Genomic DNA, 18,772 nt, shown 5'->3' on the forward strand with positions numbered 1-18,772 from the left:
ATATTTCTCTCTCATCGATGTTTCTGGCTCTCTATCCCTCTCCCTTCCTCTCTGTAAAAAAATCAATAAAATATATATATTTTTAAAAAGAACTTCATTTAGGACTATTTTCTCATGAACAAGATGAAAGTGAAAGGTGGATCTATTTGATCACAGAAAGTGAACTTTCTTATTCTTCAGCAACAGAACTGTAAGGACATTCATTCATGCAAGATCACCCTAAGGGACAGAGGACAGCGAAAAGTGGTGTGCACTTGTGCACTGAAGAACCGCCACACACACACACATACACACATACACACACACACACACACACACACACACACACACACACACACACCGGAACGGAAATACCTGCACCAACCATGTCAAATGCAAAGGCTAACAGGGGCCAAATAAACAAGGTTTAACTTTATGTGGGCTGCAAAAAAAACAGAAGCTTCAATTTTCATAGGAACGTAGGTATATTTCGATAGAAACATGCTGAATACAAAGAGCTGAAATAAGTAACTGTTAACATAAAATAATAAAACATTTTAATAAAAATCTATATTTTTTTCTTGAACATTTACTTACTAAACACTGAATAACAGCGCAAATTAGTAAGCATAACACAAATAAATCTATTTTTCTTGTTTTCCGAAAGTGAAATATTTCCTGTTGTGCACACCAAACAAGTCAGTACAAGACTAACAACGTGGCCATCAGCTGCTAAAATATTCGCTGCTACTATTAGTGGAGAAATGGTGCACCTGCGTGTAAGGCGAGTAAGGGAAATGAATGCAACACGATTATAGTAATCAGTCATTAGCGAACACTGTAGTTTGTTATTAATAATTATGTATAACAGGATATTGTAAAAATTAAGTTACAAAATTTTTATTAAAATATTTCTTACATACCATTATATTGGCTGGGCTGCAAAAATATTAATTGTGGGCCGCATGAGGCCCGTGGGCCACGAGTTTGACATGCTTGACCTACAGGGATACTGAATAACTGAACATCTGGAAGCTACATCAGGAAGCAGACCAATATGACCAAGAGGGCTAACTCCGAGAAAAGGTACCAGGGCCAACTGCAAAGTCAAAGGCTACACTATCCAGTGGTCAAGTGGTCAACCATCAAAAGAACTCACATATTCAGCATCTAAGAGAATGCAGACATATTCTGGAATTCCTAATCAAACACGTGAACAGCAGCTCTATTATCATAATCGTCTTCACCTGTCTCTTAATTTGTCATTCAGTTTGTAGCAAATGTTTTTTTAAACTGTAACTGTTTTTGCATAATATAGTAATCAAATTTTACTTCCTTGCCCTATTTTTCACAGCCCTGTCTCATGAGTAGATAGTAACTGGGCCACGCCAGCACAGCCAAGGGTTCGGCGCGCCTGAGGGAGGACCAGCAAAGGATAAAGAAAAGACAAAGAGGCCGAAACCGGTTTGGCTCAGTGGTAGAGCATCGGTCTGTGGACTGAAGGGTCCCGGGTTCGAATCCGGTCAAGGGCATGTATGTTGGTTGCGGGCGCATCCCCAGTGGGGGATGTGTAGGAGGCGACTTGTCAATGTTTCTCTCTCATCGACGTTTCTGGCTCTCTATCTCTCTCCCTTCCTCTCTGTAAAAAATCAATAAAAATATATTTAAAAAAGAAAAGAAAAGAAAAGACAAGACAAAGAGAATAAGCTGGGTCTGGGTCACATGTGTCAAACACAAGGCCCGCGGGCCAAATCCAGCCCGCCAGGCCTTGCAATGTGGCCCGCACAGCGCTGTCATCACTGCACTCCGCTGTCAGTTTATGACATTGTCAGTTTATGACTGTTCAGTAAACCATTCGGCCCGCGATTTAGGCTGGATTTTAGATTTTGGCCCCTTCTCTGATTGAGTTCGACACCCCTAGTCTAGGTGGATCTTCGGTGCCTGGCTGAGGCCACAGAACAGATGCAGATGGCATGCTAAGCCTTTATTTTATAGTCAGAGGTAAACAAGCTAGTGGTCACCATAGTTACAATGTTCTTGTGAGTTTCACTTGTTTTGGCAGCACTTGCTGCACCTCCCACAGTCCACTAGCTACCCAGGAAAGGGCTAGGAAGTAGTCACAAGATCAAGCTTAATTATGCTTAGAGGACTGTGCCCTCTAACCTGGGACTTGTTGGCGACTTTGCCAGCAGGTCAGTCTGAGGCTTAACCCTATAACCGCTCCCTATAAGTAACAACATGGCAAGGTTGGTTTTCTGGTGTTAATACACATGCTATGGTTATGTAGGAGAATGTCCTTGAATTTGAAGATGGTTGTGCACCATGCTGGCAACTTAGTTTCCAACACTTCAAGACCAAAAAGATAGCTGTACTGTACTTGAAACTTTTCTGTAAGTTTGAAATTGTTTCAAGTTTTTACAAAGTTAATTTTTAAGACTGACATTTTTTTAAAGAGAAAGAAAATAGTAGCAAATATAAACTTCCTCAGAAAAAAAAGAGAAGACAAAGACAAGAATGTAACATATCCCAGCAAAAGTACAGGACAAGGAGACTAGTTTCTGAGCAGGGAAATCATTCCTCAATTGGGGAAATCTCTCTATTATACTACCCTGTTTCCCCGAAAATAAGACATATATTTAAAAAATTAATATATTAATTTTTTCTCCCAAAGTTGCGCTAGGTCTTATTTTCAGGGGATGTCTTATCTTCCCATGCGCTAGGTCTTATTTTCAGAGGATGTCTTATTTTCGGGAAAACACGGTAGGTGGGAAATATATGGTTAGCCTAAGAATATCCTGTAGAATGAGAGGCTACTCATTACATCACTTGTTTGACAATCCAAGATGTTATTCCATCAAGTCAGTCAGAACAAATTGAGACATAACCACACTCCTAAACCATCTTGGTCAAAATATTTTTAAAGCTTTCTGGCCTTACTTCAGAGAAGCTTAATAGCAAAAAGGTTGCATGCTTCTGCCCAAAGCTGTTTAGTTGTATGAAGGAGCAAAGAGAAGAAAAACTTCTGGCTGAATACATATGGTTACAATACATAAATAAAAGGTTCACTGAATTACTTCATCAAAAGAGAGGCAAACTTTTCTTTTTATCAAATTCTTTTTCTTTCTCTGGAAGGAAAGAAAGGAACTAATGCTTATCTAATAATAATAAATTTACTTTTATGAAGTCCTAATTACATGAAAAGCTTTTTATTTTCAAGCAAAACTCACTCTGTTTGCTGTAGTTACTACATCTAGCTTAAACATATTAAACAGTAAACACTTCATGATTATTAATAAACAATTTTGTTATGTATTTCAGATACTCTAAGATACTTTTAGATGATCTCAGAGTAAGTGTCCTTGATAGTCTCAGATCCTCTCCAAAGGCAAAGACCACAGCAGAGAGAGGGCAGGGAACCAAACCTATTTGAGCCGGAGCCCATGAATAAGCCCGGATACAAGTACACTCCCGCTTCACAAGAATGTGACTAGGCCATATGTATGATAAAGATTAAAAACAGAATCCTAACCTATTTTTACTCCTGCACAAAACATACTTCTCTGCACTTTAAGCAAAACAACCATCAAAATAAGATCCACCTACCGCCAAAACTGGTTTGGCTCAGTGGATAGTGTCGGCCTGTGGACTAAAAGGTCCCAGGTTCGATTCCGGTCAAGGTCATGTGCCTTGGTTGTGGGCACATCCCCAGTAGGGGGTGTGCAAGAGGCAGCTGATCAATGATTCTCTCTCATTGATGTCTCTAACTCTCTATTCCTTTCTCTTCCTCTCTATAAAAAAAAAAAATATATTGAAAAAAAAAAGATACACCTACCAACAAAACTAAGGGTGATGGGTATATTTCCCCTACTAGATTCAAAGTACTTTTTTTTTTATTTGCAAAGTTACTATAAATAGAGGGCATATTTACAGCACATCTCTACATTTTTCAGAGTAGAATTATTTCCAGTAACTCATTCTTAAATAATTCCATTATATTCAAACAAATTAGAATCCCATCCAGACACGGTGAATAATTCCATTATACAAATAAACTGGAGTCCCTTCAGGAGAAACAGAGCTGGTAAGTGAAGTGACCTGAATCTGTTCTAGGTTTATCAAGCAGGTCGGTAACCACAATGACACTTACCTAGATTTCCTACATGATCTCTACGATGCCAATATTCTGAATATATGGCTTTATCAAAAGAGTATTTTTTTTATTTCAAGCATTTGGGGTTTGTTAGTTGGTTTTGGCCACCCTTAGCGGAACACAGCTTCCCATACATCGTTAGGGTGAGCCACGTACCCAAATAGTCTGGAAAAGAATGTAGGGTGGTGAATACTGGATGAGTCCTAGGAGAATGGGACTGAAAGAAAGTGAAGCCTCAGTTACTATTGTGCATGTTTATGCTCATGAACATGGGCGTAAACAATGTGCTCAGGGAGAAAACAGCACTTTGCAAGCTTTCACGCACACCCAGAAATTTAGGTAAATGGCCTCTAGACCATTGTCCCAACCTTTCACTTGCCGTTTTCTCTTTCCAGCTTCTAAATGTTATGAATTTCACGAGCACTTGGTTGTAGTTAAATCTGAAGGTGGTCTTTTTAAGCGGGGGGTGGGGGTGAGGGGGTGAGGAGAGCAAACATACCTTAAACCAGTGGTGGGCAAACTCATTAGTCAACAGAGCCAAATATCAACAATACAATGATTGAAATTTCTTTTCAGAGCCAAAGTTTTTAAACTTAAACTTCTTCTAACGCCACTTCTTCAAAATAGACTCACCCAGGCCATCGTATTTAATGGAAGAGCCACACTCAAGGGGCCAAAGATGTTAAAACATACTTGTTTACTTGTAAACAGAAAGAGGTCTAGAAGGATACAAACTGTTGAGATTGGAAGACAAGCAAAGGGGGAGAAACTCTTTTTAGTTTCCATTTCTGTACTGCTTACATTTTTTTATAATGACCAGGTATTGTTTCTAAAATTAAAACAATTAGGAACAGTGACATAGTTTAAAAAAGCAAAAACACACTTTGCCATTACTAACCATGTGCTTAGTCCAGATGTTACACATAATGCCTCACAGAGTATGGCATTCCATCCATATAAAAATAATCTAAAGGATCTCTGTCTCAAATTATTCAAACATAAGTACAAAGCTTAGTGTACGTTACTATGGCCAGTTTTCCCAATTAAGGCTTTTGTTATGACATGCCCTTAATCATTATTTAGAAACAAACAGTCATATAAATGACCAAATTCTAAAAGAGAAATCTTTCAACCTACACAGAGCAATAATCTCCACAATGGTACCAATCACCCAGGTCTGCGTCCTCTTCCCTCCAATAATTAACCATAAAAATCCCAATTCCTTCAAAGCATAAATCACTTAATTTCAACAAAATCAGATTTTTTAAAATTTGTTTAAAAATTGTGAAATCTCAATTAACTATTTACCACAGTTAAAAAAGTCAAATTACAGTATGAACAATCTCTAGTGACAGAAAATGGCTATAATCTCAAATTCCCAACTCAATGCAATGTCCTTCTAGAAATTCAATGGTGAAGGAAAAGATCCCTGCTAGGTAATTGTCCTCAGAGGCAAAACCACCCAGACAGGAGCAGAACATCATAATTTAAATTAACAGATTAAATAACATTCATTAGCAAGATTATTTTAATAATGAACATAAAATAGTCTCTCATTAACCCTCAATGACTGAGCTCAGCTTATTTAAACTTAGGTTAAAGCAGTATGACAGAAGACAATGATGACAACTGGTTTGCACAACTTTTTTTGGTTGGGACATAAGTAAGATGGCCTCTTTGAATGTATGTGTTCAATTAATTTGCTTCATATCTGGATTTATACTCGTAAGGAACTGCTATCACCACAAAGGAAAACAAGACATGAGCTTATAAAAATGAAAAGGTTAGTATTGGATTTGGATCAGTCTGGGAGGGGAAACTGAATGACAAGATAGAACAGTATTACTTTATACTCCATTGGCAAGAAGCGGGGTATAAAGAAACACTGGACAATAAATACTGAACGTGCAATAAGTGAAGAACTCCAGCCCAGAAGAATTTCAAGGTAGAGTGTTTTTAATGGGTTGTCCTCAACGTGGAGCCCCTTGTCCTGAGTGACCTTATGGTGCTGGTTTATTCACCTTGAGCTGTGATACACCACTTCCTCTGCAAGTTTGGCATGTCCACGTAGAAATCCCCTGCAAACCTGCCATCGTTAGGACCTGCCACTGGATCCTTCCATGTAATGGCCTGTTGCTGTGTAAGTTATAGTCCAGACCGTGTCATTAACTAGCCAGGCAACGGGGAGCCAGGCACCTGACCTCATCACACCTGCATTTTCCCAACTTGCAACATGGCAGGATTGAGCTTTGCCCTAAGAGCACCTCCTAGCTTATTTTTCTTTCCACTTTAACAGTTTATCATTTTATCACTTTATACAGCTGAGGAAGGGAACAAATTTTTACAGAAATGAAAACTTTTTTTAAAACATTGTTTTATATATATAAGTATTTTTCAAATCATTTTCCTCTTATTCTTCAGGTATGCAGTAATTTCAACAAACACAGTAATATCAAACTCTGATCAGAGAAATTGGCAAAGGTTTAGATTATGAGGTAAATGGTTCAACAATGATAGAAAATTAGATAAATTTCATATTTATCTGTTATATGATCTGGCTAATTTCCAAAAACTCTTAACTGGAGAGTGCAAAGATTTTCTTTGAGATACACCCTGCAGAGGCAGAAATAACAACTTCCTCATAACGCAGCATTTGGTCAGCAAGATGAAGACACTCCAGGTATAGAAAGGCTAAGACGGGAAAAATGCTTGAGCACAGTGATTCAGCTCTTTCTTTAAGTCCATTTGCCCCAGCCAAAGCACATCCCTGTTGTTTGATGTCAAAAAACATAACCTGCACAATTCATAGAATGATGCAGATTTTGAATTGAAAAGATGTATTATACACCTGTAAACAAATTTAATTCTATAGCTTTTTTAAAAATATATATATTTTATTGATTTTTTACAGAGAGGAAGGAGAGAGGGATAGAGAGTTAGAAACATCGATGAGAGAGAGACATCGATCAGCTGCCTCTTGCACACCTCCTACTGGGGATGTGCCCACAACCAAGGTACATGCCCTTGACCGGAATCGAACCTGGGACCTTTCAGTCCACAGGCCGATGCTCTATCCACTCAGCCAAACTGGTTTCGGCAGTTTTTTTGTTTTCTGTTTTTTGTTTTTTGTTTTGGTTTGTTTTGTTTTGTTTAATTGCTGCTACAATCGAAAAATTAAATGTTGATGATTACTTTATATGCCAAAGTTAATGGGAGAAATGAATACAAAGCAAATCATTTCTAAGTCAAAATGTTCTTCATTAGTAAATTAATGTATTCTAGTATTATTTGCATTCAGAAGGCCAAAACTTTAAAAGATATTTAAACTAGTTGCCCCCATCCCCCTAAAAATGGTACTAAGTGGTTTCCTTGAACAAGACATCATACACTTATCTTAATAAAATATACATAGTTGATCATTTTTAACACTTTGATCATTTCAGCATTTTGCTGTTCCATTATGAAGTGATTTTTAATAAATAGAATTCTTTTCTTTGTTGTGAAGACCCATATATTTGGTTTCAAATTTTAAAATCCATGCTCTAAACCAGTGTTTCCCAAACTTCTCTCATGATGAGAATCACTTGGTGGAGTTGTTAAAATACAGATTCCTGAATCCCAACTAAGAAGTGCTAAACTAGAATTTTTGGGAACATATAGGTAAAATTGCATACTTAAGTAGTGCTCTAAAAGAATTTTACCTAGATGTTCCCAAAAATTCTAGTTTAGCACTTCTTAGTTGGGATTCAGGAATCTGTATTTTAACAACTCCACCAGGTGATTCTCATCATGAGAGAAGTTTGGGAAACACTGCTCTAAACAATAACAAAGTATTTGAGCAAAATGAGAGCTATCTCATTCTTGTAGATTCGTGACAGACATGTATGCTTATTGATGGCAATAAAGAGTTGAAAGAAAAACAAAAACTGCCAGGTGAATCCCTCCTACCTGTGTCTGCCTCATTGCCCGTTCCACTCGGCGCGTGCTTCCTCTCTCAAGCTTTGTCCGCAGGATCAAGGCCGATGTCTGAATGGCCCAAAACTTTGGTTGTGAAAGCAAACACTGATGGAGAAAAATAAATAAAATGAAAATCACAGAATTTACCAACATAATAGGTGTATATGGTACCATAAAGATCTAAAGGAAATAGAAGACATTAAAAAACTAATGCTTTAAAATGTGTAACACTATTTGGCAGGAAATTTTATTATAAATAAAATGATTCAAGAATTTCCAAACGAAAGAACTGTTTTCACTAAGTAAACCTGCAAACGGATTCTACTACCTACAGTGGGTGGTATCTTTTTCTCTTCCTTATTCACAAGGGGCTGCACAGCACTCAGCACAGGGCTCTGGAACAATGGGAAAGTCTCCAGGTCAGGAAGAGCTCCACCGGAATCCCAGCTCCACCAAGTGTGGCCATCAGCTCCTGACCTTGGGAAGTTAGCTGACCGCCCTGCTCTACTTTCCTTCTCTGCAAACAGCAGGGTTGGGAAGATAAGTGCGCATTGGAGAAGCTTCCCAAAGCCTCCCCGGTGCCCCTCCAGCACACGTGCCCTTCCCAGACTCCTCCGACTCCCCTTTCTCTCACCCTTCCCAGAAAGTCACCACCCAGAGTGGGTGCGGGGGATGACACTGAAGTCTGGTGGGGGTTCAGAACACGCTACCCCCAAACTGAGGGACCTTGGGGGTAGGAGTTTGAGAAAGCTGAAGGAGGAAGATCTCTCTGACCCCGCCCCGGCCTTCTACCCTGAAACAGCTCATCGGAGAGGTGCCTTCTCTTTAACCTGCGGAAAGGAGCTCCCTGGCTTCCGAAGACCAATGGGTGCGGAGAAGATCCCAGCGATCAGTCTCACTAAGATTCCCCAGGCTGCTGTCCTCCGACCGCTCCTTCTCCCGGCCTGCCACTCTCATCAAACCTCGCATAAAAAATGCTCGCTTAATCAACTGTTTCTTCGGGTCACTTCCTCATGAAGGCTCCCATGTCATGCAAACCCAGTACTAAATTAATGTGTGTGCTTTTTCTCCTGCTAATCTGTCTTCATCAGTTTAATGATCAGACCCACCCAGGGACCCTAAGAGGGTGGAAGAAAACTTCCTTCCCGCGGCCTCCCAAACGCACGATCACTAACCAGCAGCATCGCAGCACACACATCACCCGGGGCCTGCCAAGTCAGAGCCGGCTTTCAGGAGGTTTGCACACCAAAGGGCGGGGGGGGGGGGGGGCGCACGCGGATTTTCCTCAGAAAAACAACAAAGTCAGACTGTTTTCTATGCTGGCACGAGAACAGGAGTTAGCCTGAGACTTTCATGTGAAGGGCAAGCAAGACATTCTCACTAAACACTGAACGTAAAATGCAGCCTGGCAAAGAGACATTTGCAAAGCTTTAAAGGAGGAACTGACTGGATAATGATATCACTGAAGAATGCATTTATCTTATAGCCATTTGGCTGGGAGATATAAAGACTCAGGAAAGTCTTTCTGAAAGGAGGTAGCAGTGAGGCTAGACTTTATTTTATAAAACACTTCTGCTCTCAAGGTAAAAATCAATCATGATACAAGACACCAGGTAAAGAAAAAGAAAACAGGAGATATGCTAAAATGCTCTACTGACTTATTAAGAAAATTATATATATATATATTTTTTAAATTTTAGTCTAACAGTTTAGCAAACAAACCCAACAGAGAGAACACCAACCCAACTACCTAAGCAGCAGGCCAGCCTGCTGGTGAGGACTCTAGCTATAATTGATACAGAGTCTCTTCCGTGTCCCAATGAGGGTTACTGCTCTCATTCCACTCAGTTTTGGAGAATGACCACACCCTGCCCCTGCGCGCTCTGTCTCATCTCTAGGTCTCAGCTTAAATGCCATCTCCAACCTCACCCCCAGCCCCAAAGTGACTCCATCTCTCCCTAGTGATTCTCTGCGGCTGCATTCAATTTGGAATATTATTTGGCCTTCTAAAGGAAGGAGGTTCTGGTACACATGGATAAAGCCTGAATACATCAAGCTTAGTAAAATAAGCCAGACACAAAGGACAAATATTTTATTATTCCAATTGCATGTGGTACCTAGAATAGTGAAACTCATATAGACAGAAAGCAGAATGGTGACTGCCAGAGGCTGGGGGGGTTGAGGGGAGGGAGAGGAGATGAGGAGATAATGTTTAATGGGAGGGTAACATATTATTTATTTATTTGACAAATATAACACACACTATGTGCTGGCAAGGCACTGGGTCAAAGTGCTTTGCAAACAATATTGGTATCTTCTGATAAAAAGAAGTGCTTAATATGAATAGAGTCCACATTTTTGTTTTACGGTTAGAGCTTCCTTTTCCTGCTAGTCCTAAGTTCTCAAATATTCTCCTTTATTTTTCCTCTAAAAGCTTTATAGTTTTCACTTTTACACATTCATTCTGAAACTGATTAGTGCAAGAATAGTATTACAGAGGGGTTAAAACAGCTTCCTTCCACATGAATACAAATCAGTTTATTGACAGCTTACCCTATACCCATGTACTGCAATGCCAACTTCGTAAATCAGAAGAACCATGCACGCATGGGTCTATTTCCAGACTCTCCATCTGATCCACTGATTGGTTTGTATTTCCTTATGTCAAAATGTCTTAATTAAATGTTCCTCAAATTTTAAAGTACATAAGAATAACCTAGATTGTTAAAACACAGCCTCGTTGGCCCCAACCCCAAAGGTTCTGATTCTGGGTCTAAGGTGGAACCAGAGGAATTCCATTCCTCAGGTGACACTGAGGCTGCCAGTCCAAGGACCACATATGCTGAGCGCTCTCTCACCTAATCCAGGGTCCTCCTAGGGCTGCTATCGGCAGTGTCGGTGCTCTAGTGCTGCTCTTCACCTCTGCCATACCTATTCTTAGTCCGTGTGAATTTTACGGTCAGCCTGAGCTCCTCAAAACCAAAAACAGCAGCAACAACCAAAAAGTCAAACTGCTGGAATTTTGTTAGGGTCTACGTTAATTATGTAGGTTAATTTTAAGAGACTTGAAATTTTAAAATACTGAGTCTTCCATGAACAAAGCACATCACTTCAAGATATGCCACCAGAGCTGACTCTAGGACTCATACAAAAAAATGGTCATCTAACATCTGAGGAAACTGTTAACTGCATGGAATGAAAAGGTCAATGGATGCTGCTTTACCTCACACTAAAAAGTGAATTATAATATTATGACACACACACACTATATATATATACATATATACATATACACACATACATATATTTATTTATATATATATATATATATATGCATTATTTCATTTAGCTAACAATTTCTGACTACATCCACACAACCCGCATTCCCAGAAAAGTGGCAAAGAAAAGTTTGTAACACCATCAAAGAAGATCCAGAGTGTTGTTTCTAAAACCAAATTCCCTTTTCATTCCTATCACTGCACATTTCACATGATCTTCTTCCAGAGGTCACTGGGGCCGGTGTATGAAGACAGCCAGTCTGCCCCTTTGCACACAAGGAGCTCGCGGAGAGCTGCTTTTCCACACACATAGCAAAGCTGACTCGGGGCTCTCCTTGTGGGTGCAAATGGTAAGGCTGGTACAATAAAGCCAAATCGGACGATGCCCACCCAGGTCAGGCCAACCTTACAAAACATGGAACAAAGAAATACTATAAAAAGCAGAACCACTCCCCTCCTTAATGATCTATTTAAAAGCGCATTCGTTGTTCAAATCAGTACCAAATGACAAGTTTAAATTCCAAATTTAGTCTGTAAATTACTCCCCATGAAGTGGAACAGCAGTCCAATCCCCTGTCCTTGTTCTGTGGACCATTTAAAATCCGTCTCAAATCTATTTTCCCCGAGACACTATTGCCCCAAAGAAACCTTCCATCTCAGCCTCAGGAGCCCACGGAGGCTCACCCCTTCCCACGTCCTGCCTTTGCTCCTGCTATCACTCCATCTAAACCCCAACTGTCTGTCAAGGCCTGACTCAAATCCCTGCTTAGTGAACAAAGCCTTCTTTGACTGCTCTGTCTCCAGTATGTTCTCCCTTCCCGAATGGTGAAGAGATTTATTTACCTGTGCTATCAATTTGTAGTTTAAACTCCTGGTATTGCTAATTGCATTATCCTAAGTTTATCTGATCTTGGCTAAATTAAAAATTCTATGAAGGCAAGTCCTATGTTTTATACCTTCATTTCTCCCACCATATCTAGGAGCATGGTTGGCAAATCCAGAGATTCTGGATCTCCTGCTGGTGCAATGCTTTCAAAGCTCTTTCCTGTCTGCAAATTTTCATGCAAAAGGCAGACACCAGAGATCAGCTGGCCACCTGGCTACCTCCACAAGACAGGTCTTCTGCATTCTGGAGGCGCCAGTTCATCAGCACGACCAGAGGGTAAGTCTTCAAAGTGGTATCTTGTTGTGGTTTTAATTTGCATTTTCCCAATGATTAATGCTATTAAGCCTTAAATAGGCCTGCTTTCATAATGCCATGAAAGCAGGCCTATTTAAACATATATATTATTTTCAAACTGAATTTTTTATCCTTCAACACCATGTTACTTCATAATGTCAAAAGGTCTGAGAGCTTTCGCTTCCATGATGACCAAAGGCAGAAGCACACAGCCATGAGTCTGACAAGTCGCCTTAATATTAAATGCCGTGCCATCTTTTAAGTCCTATATATTTCTCCTGTCTGAGGACCATAAGCCCCGCTAATGGGTTTTCTTTCTTATATTATTGCTCTCTAATCATCACTGACTCTGCTCTCACCAGCTTGATAAATACAGTGAGATTCACTTTAAAAGTATGTATGCAATGAAATCAATACTGTTTAATCTTTTAAATGGTTTTTCAAATAACATTTAAATATCTTGCTATTACGAAAATTTTTTTAGATTTTTCTTTGTTATTTGATATAGCAGAAGATTAAAAGTAACTAAAATCTACGTTATAAAGAATAGTAGCATAAACATCTGTGAATATGCTCTGATATGTACGATAATTCCTAGAGAAAGCACAAAAATAATAAGTTACAGTTCAAAAGCCAACAGAGAAATAGAAGAGACTTATTTTTACTTGTTTCTCTCTGCCTGAAAGTTATCTTAATTATTAGTTCTTGATGGGAAAATGAGGGGAAAATTAGCCTGATTTTTGTCTTAAAAAAGAAGTACACTTCATTCTGAATGCAAAGACTGAACAATTTCCTATTGAGAATTTGTTCTTCACCTTCTACATTCTTCCCACTTAACACATTAGGGAGTTTGTTGTGCTGCCCTTCTGAAGCTGATGGGGAGGACAAATCTACACGGAAACCAAAATCTGTGGTGATAAACTAAGCAATCTTACATATGAGAGCTCTAAATAATATACATGCATTTCCGCCTCTAGGATATTCTTAATGACTTTATTGAAATACTAGAGACCCAATGCATGAAGATTTGTGCAAGAATGGGCCTTCCTTCTGCTGGCTGCCCGGAGCACCTTCGCTCTGGCCAGAGCCGCCTTTCTGCTCCAGCCTAGAGCTGCCTTTCCGCCTTCCCACACCCCCAGAGCCCCTAGAGGCTGAGGTGGTGCAAAACACCTGCGATGCAAGCATCCCGCCTGGCCCTCAGCCATTGGTGCACGTGTATGCACATTAACCCACTATCTTTGTTGGGTTAATTTGCATACTTACTCCTGATTGGCTGGTGGGTGTCGAAAAGGTACAGTCAATTAGCATGTTACTCTTTTATTAAGTAGATAAGATAGATATGATATGAAAAAACTATGATTTAAGGTGTTTGACCTATTTTGACACCTATATAACTACCATGAAATCAAGATATACAAAATTCCCATCAACCCAGAAAGTTCCCTTGTACCCTTCTGTAATCAATGTGACCTATGTTCTACCATTATGGTTTACTTCTGCCTATTTTAGAATTGCAATGAAATGAAATCATACAATCTAGTTCCTTTAATTCAAAATCACCCACACTGTTACATGTATTTGTACTTCATTTCTTTTTATTGCTGGGAATTATTTCTTTAGGAGAATATAAGGCTATTTATCATTCACTTATTGATGGACATCTGGGTTGTTTCCAGATTTAAGCTATTATGGATTGAATAGCTGTGAACATTGGTATATAAGTCTAATAGATAAATACCTACAGGGGGAACTGACTATATGAGAAAATGTCAAATTGTGTTCCAATGTGGTTATACCATTTTATAATGCATTTGCAATGTATGAGAATTCCAACTATCCTCCATAGTATTGTAAGTCTTTAAAGTGGTATCTTGTTGTGGTTTTAATTTGCATTTTCCCAATGATTAATGCTATTAAGCCTTTTTTATGCTCTTATTTGTCATTCCTATATCTATGGTGGAATGTCTGTTCAAATCATTTGTCCTATTATTTTTAATTGCCTTGTTTGTCCTATTATTATTAAGTTGGAAAGAGTATTTACTCTGGATACAGGTCCTTTACAAGATATATGTACTGTGAACATTTTCTCCCTGTCTATGCCTTGTCTGTTCTTTTTCTTCATAATATCCTTCAAAGAGCAGAAGGTTTTAATTTTAATAAAGTCCAGCATATCTTTTTATCCAATTTTTCTTTTATGGTTCATGTACTTAGTGTCCTACTTAAAAATTGTTCATTACCCCAATATCTTAACAATTTTACTTTAAGAAAACATGAGAAAATTATTGTTACATTGGGGTCAATGATTTAGGTTAACGGTTGTCTTTTACATATAAATTTACTTTGTGATTTCTTCATTGATCTATGAACTAAGTATGTTGTTTAATTATTCTGAGATTTTACAGGTATCTAATATTTATTTATGTAAAATTTATTTCTGTTGTAGAAAGAGAATATATTCCTTATGATGTTTATTTTTATCCGCTGAGACATGTTTTACTGGACCAGCATATGGTCTTGCTGAATACAGCATGTATACTTCCAAAGAAATATATTCATATAACAACTGGCCCTCCATAACTAGGGATTCCACATCTGTGGATTCAACTCATCATGAATTGAAAGTATTCTTTAAAAAATGTTATGTTGTTGCTGACTTCTAACATGTAGTTAGGTCTACAAGGGTTGTGTCTGTACTGAACATTTTCAGATTTACTTTTCTTGTCATTATTCCCTAAACAATACTGTGTAACAACTACTTCCACAGCATTTATATTCTATCAGGTATTGTAAGTAATCTGGAGATGATTTAAAGTATACAAGAGGATGTGTGTAAGTTATATGAAAATACTATTTTATTTGATAGAAAGGGCTTGAGCATCTGGAGATTTTGGTATCCATTGAGGACCCTGGAACCAATCCCTGGCAGACACCTAGGGATGACTGCATTATGAGTGCACTATTCTATAAATGCCAATTAGGTCAAGCTGGCTAGTAGTATTGTCCAAATTATCTATGTATTTACTCACTGTCTTTGTCTTCTAGCTCAGTCAATTGCTAAGGATCATTATCAATAAATACCTATTAAATTTAAATACACAAAGCAACATTTTGGAAGACAAGCATTCAAACCACAAAGAAAATCAAAATTCTGAGCTATTCCACTTAATATAGAACATGTCATCATGTAATGCTAACACAAACTATCGCAAGTGTTGTGGCTAGCCCACAAAGTTATATCACCTACCTTAAAAAATTAAATTAAGAAATGAGTATGCTCTGGAAAAAAATAGATGATCATTTAAACCTGTAAAAGTGGTTAGCAAACGATTTTATGTTAATAAGTATTTATTAAATAGTTTTAAAATTAATAGCAGAAAGAGAAAATAAATAGATTGTAATGTGTAATTTCCAAAGATCATTCTTCTTCCTTTTTCCATTTCCAGTGACCTTGTGGTTTTGGCAGAAAGTCAGAAGGCAGGCTGCCAATATCAATTCACACTTAAGCAAAACTTTTGCCAATTAAAACTGAAACACCTGTCTGGATTAACAAAATTGTTCTCATTTTCAACAATGACAGGAAATTAAAAGCATTACTGAATGTAACTGACTTGGCTCATCTGAAAGGAAATAACGTAGATAACAGCTAATTTTAAATTATCAAGCCGATACGACATAAAGGCTCTCTAAAGCAGATTGGGTTATTTTTACTATGACTCATTCAGTTTTCCTGAAACGTGCCGATATAGCTCAGGAATAGCACTACATAATGACAACTTAAAAAAAAATAAAGTATTCCTTTTAAGAAAGCTTCTGACACTGCTGAATTAAAACATTTTCCCAACACATCTCACATATATTTCAACATGCTGCACCAACATGAAAACATTGGCAAATCTTCTCCAAAAAAGGGATTACATTGTAATAAACTTCAGGACAGTTCATTAAAACTGAATGAAATTCAGGGCCAATAAGCCATTCATTTGTTTTTTCAATAAATATTTACCAAATGTCCAATAACCATGTCCTGTCCCTCCAATGTTTACAAAAGGGTCTGGTGGGAGTATTAAGACTTGTGCTGTACTTGCTCTTCTATCAGCAAAGGAAGACACCTCATAATCTCAGGAGTTCACAAGCCCCGTCCCAGGCCTCCAACGCTGCTACAGAGCAGGATAATGGCTGCCCAGCAAGAAAGGGATGCTACTTCTTTCCTCTCTGTCCCCGTCTCTTCCACGTCTATGGCCGATTCCAAACAGGTCTCACCCCCTTAAAAATCCTATTCCTTTAGTCTGGCCTGTGTGGCTCAGCTGGTTGGGATTCGTCCCATGCACCAAAAGGTCGCCAGTTCCATTCCCTGTCAGGGTACATGCCTGGGTTTCAGGCTCCCCGAACCTGAATTTCATTCATTCTCTTACTCTGCATACATTTATTTAGTAACAACTATGAGTAAAGCCTTGAAGCATTGTACTGGGCCTTGTAGAAGACCCAGAGAAGAAGAGAAACCAGCCACAAAAACTGGGAATGTAGTCTTATGGGAAAGATAGAACATATACGTAAGTAATTATAATGTAAGCGCAAAGATAATTCTTGCTCAAAGAGAAGCATAGACAAAAGTTCAAGAGTTCAGAAGTGGGGTAGCATCTAAAAGAGTACCCTCTTACCTCAAATACTCTTTTGAAGTTATAAATAATAGATTATAAATAAAATATACTTATATAAGGATATAAAGTTATATAAGATATCAATGTCAATGGAACTCTTCATTAATACCAGGAGCCACTTCTAATTCACTATTATCCAGTTCAGTATCATGTACAAAGCCGGGATAAAAGGAAGTACTGATAGATGAAGGAAGAGTTGACAAGGGCTGGTTTGGGTTTTCCTGCTGTATTCTGTGCACTTTCTTTGGGATTAAAAAAAGAATGAGGTGGTAGAGCCCAAAGTACGCATGGGGCCTAAAAGCCCTCCTCACACATTAGTTCCTTGCCCTACTTCTTACCAATTAAAGATTTACCTGGATTCACACGCTCATCTCTTTAGGCCTAGCACTAGGAAGCCCTGTGATCAAATAGCTTTCCTCCAAAAGGAAATCAGTCCTTGGGTCAGTTCTGATTTGAAAATGAACCGGAGGAGGAGGAGAGCAAAAAATGTGTGTGTGGCCCTAACTGGTTTGGCTCAGGGAATAGAGCATCGGCCTGCGGACTGAAAGGTCCCCGGTTCGATTCCAGTCAAGGACGTGTACCTTGGTTGCAGGCACATCCCTTGTGGGAGGTGTGCAGGAGGCAGCTGATGGATGTTTCTAACTCTCTATCTCTCTCCTTTTCTCTCTTAAAAAAATCAATAAATATATATATATTTTTTTAAGTGTGTGTGTGTGTGTGTGTGTGTGTGTGTGTGTGTTACAAAACCCTGAGGGAATAGTATAAAACTTTATTTTTTTATTATTTTTTTAAAATATATTTTATTGATTTTTTACAGAGAGGAAGGGAGAGAAATAGAGAGCGACCAGCTGCCTCTTGCACACCCCCCACTGGGGATGTGCCCGCAACCGAGGTACATGCCCTTGACCGGAATCGAACCTGTGACCTTTCAGTCCCCAGACCAATGCTCTACCACTGAGCTAAACCGGTTTCGGCAGAATAGTATAAAACTTTAATTGAGGATCTTGACCTTCACTGCAAGCCAGGAAGAATGAGTTAATGAGCATCAAAAGTTCTCTTCAGAAGCACCTCACAATTTAGAGGAACAACAATGGGAAAAGAAATAAAATATTACAATAATAGAGAATCACAGAAGTAGAAAAAGGTTTAAAAGAGAAGAAATATACTCGCACCCACAAGAAAAGCTAAAAAGAAAGTTAAATATCTGAATGAAAATAGAGTATTTTAATGTCTGTTCAGGATAACGATGGACGATATATGTTCCACAATAAACTGCTTATGACACCAGACCCAAGAGGATGTTGCTACTGACCATCCTCCCCACGAGAAGCCAGCAGGAACGCTTTCTATCATGTGCTACATCCTGTTTACCCCGGACATCAGAAGAAACCCAAGAGTCCTACTCATCATTGATCACCCGACACAGTCTCCCTCCAGCTCTGTGCTGCCTTACACCGACTCAAGCTCAGCACCGTTCCAGAGCCCCGCACCCTGCCCTGGGCCTCACTTCATGCTGACGTGAGTTCAACAGCATCTTGCCCCTGAGACCTTCCCCACCACTTGTCTAACA

The 18,772-nt window shown here is 38.9% G+C and overlaps 1 protein-coding gene across 1 annotated transcript in view; it reads right to left on the minus strand.

Annotated features, from left to right (window-relative positions):
- Positions 1 to 18,772, minus strand: part of TTC27 (tetratricopeptide repeat domain 27) — an 83,577-nt gene that overhangs the window by 36,112 nt on the left and 28,693 nt on the right. The window contains exon 10 of the mRNA XM_084900661.1: positions 8,078 to 8,191. Within this exon, the coding sequence (XP_084756787.1) occupies positions 8,078 to 8,191 (114 nt within the window). The remainder of the gene's footprint in view (positions 1 to 8,077; positions 8,192 to 18,772) is intronic.

Source organism: Pipistrellus hanaki (assembly GCF_964339955.1).
Source record: "Pipistrellus hanaki genome assembly, chromosome: 12".
NCBI lineage: Eukaryota > Metazoa > Chordata > Mammalia > Chiroptera > Vespertilionidae > Pipistrellus > Pipistrellus hanaki.